Below are 4,654 nucleotides of genomic sequence, written 5' to 3'. Positions count from 1 at the left end.
AAAATATTAAAAATATTATATTTTTAAGCGAGGCTCAACTGTCCAAATACTTTTTACAAATATTTAAGCCACTGCACTTTCATTTTTTGTGTATCACAGCCACCATTCAAACTCATTATTAATAGGAAATAGCATCCTCATGTTAACTTATAGAGAAGTTTTATAATACTATTCATAAATTCATAACTTGACAACTATTAAAGGGGCACATTTATCATTTTACAAAGCTGCATTGCATAGTAAAGGAAGAGAAAGACAGAAAGACAGTCCTGAGGAACAGCAGGAGAAACTAATACAATAATGCATAATATCCAAGCAAAATCAAGTACTTTGAATACACTTGCGTGAGATTTAACAAGCCAGAACATACAATGGCAACCTTGTCAAAAAGTCAATTCAGAACAGCTGGTTTGCTAAAGTTCACTGGATCAAGTCGCTCTGCTATCCGCTATTTTAGTCTGCCATGCAAACAGTGGCTGTCCAATGCAAGGTTGAACAAAAAGCCAACGGAACGGCACTAATACACATTAAATCATCTTTAAACCATCACAATCATTCATATACATATTCCCTTGATCCCAACAGAGGAAATGATCAAACTTTCTTTAAAAAAAATAAATTAAAGGAAACAAAGAAAAGAGACAGCATGCAAACTTACTGCTTGGGTTGCTGTTTTCAAACCATTTGTCCAAGGATTTCTTAATTCCAAGTAATGTAGCCTATGTCTAATCAGGAGGACAAAAACAAGGCCTTTTCTTTCTCTCCGAAGTTCTCTTTCAGATCTCACACTCAGGCACAGTAAGCTGTTGTAAGACACCACTGGATGAAGGAAAGAGAGACAGACAGAGAGAGAGAGAGAGACAGAGAGAGAGAGAGAGAGAGAGAGAGAGACTAAAAAAAACTAACATTCTGAGGATTCTTGGAAAAATGCCAAAGTCCCAGAATTCTTCGTGCCATACAGAAGGTTTCAATTAAGTCAGACTCCTGTGGCCAATCGGAGATTTTCTTGAATATTCTTTCTCTTTTTTTTATAGTCCAACAGCACTTAGAAAAAGCTAAATTCAGGACAGCAAGTATTAAGTTTATAACGTCTTTCAGAATGTTTTATGTGCATATGATATTATTTTCCTTTGCCATATGTTGGCTCTCACTGGTCATTTCAAATGTATTAAAGACGCAGTGAATTTTCCTTTCTCTATGTACGTTTCTTTGCATTTATTGTCCTATATCCTGCTTATAAAAAGTATTAATTCCTGGAAAAGTATGGATAGGTTGGGTGGGACCTGATACGACATATAGATCTGGTTGTAACTCTGGAATTATTCATCAATATAACTTAAGTTCTTAGTGAGATCTCAGAATTTAGTTTGCCTTCCCCTTTAAATCCCTCCTCAGTCTCTATAGAGGAAAACCATTCTGTAAGATAATGAGAAAAGCAGTCCCAACTTTTTTTTCACCATTAGCTTTGGCTAGGAACAGGCTATTTAATTATAATTTATAGATGGAAAACCGATACAGAACTATTGTTACAGGAGAAAAAGCAATACAGTTTCTCCACTGATTTGAAGAAACACAAATCTGTACACTGCGTAATTTGATAACCACTAAATATCAAACAGTTTACCATAATTAAAAGCCTAAAGAATGGCCCCCCCAGTTACTTGTCATTATCCAAAGCCACAGACAGTACATTATTTGCACGAATCATCTGCCTGGATATTTGTAGATTCCTCAAGTGCACAAAAGTGACAGGATACAAAGAAATCCAGGTTGTGGATTGTCTATATTTGATCTTGAACAATCAACATTTGTGCAAGCAACCTAGATTTAAAACTTCCATTAAATACATCCTCATGGTTCCAACACTCCACATTCATTTTCAATAAATTCTTCTCTAATTTCCGAGCTTTGTGGGATGTTTATACAGGGATTGAGATTGATGGATTTAGGTTAAGCAATGAGACAAACACTACCCAGATTCAACCATGTGATAAGTGTAAACAGATACACTTAAAATGTTTAAAAACATTTCTCTACTCAGTTTACCCCCCCCTTTTTTTGTATTAGGGTACAATGAAAACCTCTCAGAAGTCACCAAATTAAGTGGCAGGAACTGATATTTTCATTGCCAATTCAATTTACCCGAATAGGAAGAAAAAAAAATACCATGCTTAAAAAAGATCTTGAAGGGTGCCCGTTTATACTAATCACATGCTTGAAACCAGGAAGCATTTGTCAAGGAATTCCTACAAATGGTTACTGAGAATAGTATACAGAAATTAAGGTAAACAAACAAATCAACCATTCATTCAGATCAATTATTTTATACATGGATGCACAAACTAACCAAAACGGTGCAGACAAAGGCTAATCGGAAAAGTGAGATAGGAAGAATGTAAAAGAGAGAGAAGGTGTCTCAAAGTGCACACTTTCTGAAGCACTGTAAGTGGCAGCAACAGATTCCAACCAATCAGAACCTCTCCCTTAAACCCTGTGCTGGAAAGTCTGATGCAATGTCACATTCTCACTCACTTTTTCTGGACGAAAAACATACCTGTCAAAAACAGACATCCATAGAGAAGACCAAACTTTGTTTTACATGCATCTACATTTTCAGAGAGTGGAACAGATTAAGCAGGAATGCCTAAAATCTTAGCAGTGTCCTTTCCATTCATGCAATCTACAGCATTGCGTATCATTTGATACATCTATATATAAATTAAATGGCTAAATTCATCAGTTCCAATTCTAGAAAAAAAAGAAAAGAAAAAAAAACCCACTGCACATTGATATAAAAATAAGTCTTCGCAAAATAAATAGTTTGATTAAAAAATTATTTGATTGTGATTGGCCTTCTGGCACCCTTCCTTCATTTTATTGCACAAGAATTTCACGGTTTCCGCCACCCTGGCAAGAGATAAAGAGTCTTCATTCTGGTTTCAATGCCGCAGCTGGCTCGAGGTTCACAGGCCGTTCTTCACAAGCTCGTGGACACCGTTCTCATCGATGACCAGAGTGGGCTGGAAAGCTTGTCCATTCACAAGATGCTCCAACCCCTTGGAAACAAGAGAGACTATTAGTTATTTGAAATAGGAACTAGCAAGTAGAGTACGAGGCACTAAAAAAATGCTTTTTTGTTCTTGCACCTAAACCATATATTACCATATAATACTCTGGGATTGATATTCAGATTAAAATATGCCTTTATGCCTCTTACCTCACCACCATAAGACACAAGAGGAGAGATCTCACATTTGATTGGCAGGTCTGTTCCATCCTTCAAGCTGTGATAGGCAGAGCACCAAAATGAGTTATAGATTTTAATACGCATTAATTTAAAAGATTTTAATACGTTTTGCATTTCCAGATCAAGCATGTCTTATAAGATTTTAAATGAGTTTAGCCAATGCTAGATTTGATATCAATTCAAAATAAGACTTGTTTAAACTTACAAATAAAAAATAAAAAAGAGATATTTTCGCTTCAGTAATCAAAATAAATTAATTCCACTACAAATTATTCACCCATTAGATACAATTTTGATCACCACAATCAATTTATGCACAATGCAAACATTTTGAATCCATTTAAATATTCATAATACAAAAATTGTGCCATTTTCTGTCATTTTGCAATTGAGGAAAACTTGATTATAAGTTTCTGAACCATATTAATTGTTATAGTGATGAGCAACCTTGTTCCATTCAGCATGCCTGATGCCCATTTCCCATCATGCATATTATTCTGCCCATTAGTAGCTGCTGTTTGGGTCAGAGCTGGTTAAAAGATGCCAACCTTTACCACGGCCATCTGGGATTGGACACCTTCTCCCACTGAACTCTAACAGCTACACGGAATCTACTAAGAATGAAGCCCCATCACCATGCACTACATACGACAGTGAGAATAGTTACTTCTGGCTGACTTCAGGTGTAACTGTCCCTGCTGGTCCATGTCTAGAAATGTTACACAGGAAATATAGCGTGGTTACACTATAACTGAAGATAAAGGGGAGTGAAACTGAACACGGGTGAGAAGAAAATGTATACAACGTAGGGCTGGACGATATGGCCAAAATTTATATCACAATATATTTCTTAATTTCGGTCGATACGATATAATTCCGATATCAATATGAACACTATTAAAAAAGCCTCATAAGAACGGCCACAACAGATGTCTGTACCTACAAACTTATGAAAAATTAATTTGCCAACTCTATGAAACCTACTCCTATAAAACTATATAATATTTTAGGAAAAAAATGGCGCAAATAAATAAATGTTCACCTTTTATTGGTATTTAGCCTTCATACAAACAAGAAATGTGAAATCACTGTCAAATAAATCTCAGACTCGCCTTATTAATATTTTTTACTTCAAACTATAGGCTAACATACCAGTCAAAAGTTTTTGAACAGTAAGATTTTTTATGTTTTTTAAAGAATTCTCTTCTGCTCACCAAGCCTGCATTTATTTGATCCAAAATACAGCAAAAACAGTAACATTTTGAAATATTTTTACTATTTAAAATAACTGTTTTCTATCTGAAAATACAATTTATTCCTGTGATTTCAAAGCAGAGCTTTAGCAGCATTACTCCAGTCACATGATCCTTCAGAAATCATTCTAATATTCTGATGTGCTGCTCAAAA

The 4,654-nt window shown here is 35.2% G+C and overlaps 1 protein-coding gene across 1 annotated transcript in view; it reads right to left on the bottom strand.

The window, feature by feature from the left end:
- Positions 1-2,053: 2,053 nt before the first annotated feature.
- Positions 2,054-4,654, bottom strand: part of LOC107594627 (UDP-N-acetylhexosamine pyrophosphorylase-like) — an 11,999-nt gene continuing 9,398 nt past the window's right edge. Inside the window, exons 8-10 of the mRNA XM_016284747.1 lie at positions 3,915-3,956; positions 3,218-3,284; positions 2,054-3,056 (exon numbers count right to left, since the gene is read on the bottom strand). Coding sequence (XP_016140233.1) covers positions 2,964-3,056; positions 3,218-3,284; positions 3,915-3,956 — 202 coding nt within the window. The 3' untranslated portion in view covers positions 2,054-2,963. The remainder of the gene's footprint in view (positions 3,057-3,217; positions 3,285-3,914; positions 3,957-4,654) is intronic.

Source organism: Sinocyclocheilus grahami, unplaced genomic scaffold (genome assembly GCF_001515645.1).
Source record: "Sinocyclocheilus grahami isolate Dianchi unplaced genomic scaffold, SAMN03320097.WGS_v1.1 scaffold187.1, whole genome shotgun sequence".
Lineage (NCBI taxonomy): Eukaryota > Metazoa > Chordata > Actinopteri > Cypriniformes > Cyprinidae > Sinocyclocheilus > Sinocyclocheilus grahami.
The sequence above is the reverse complement of the archived record's forward strand: the minus strand, read 5'-3'. Positions and strand labels throughout refer to the sequence as shown.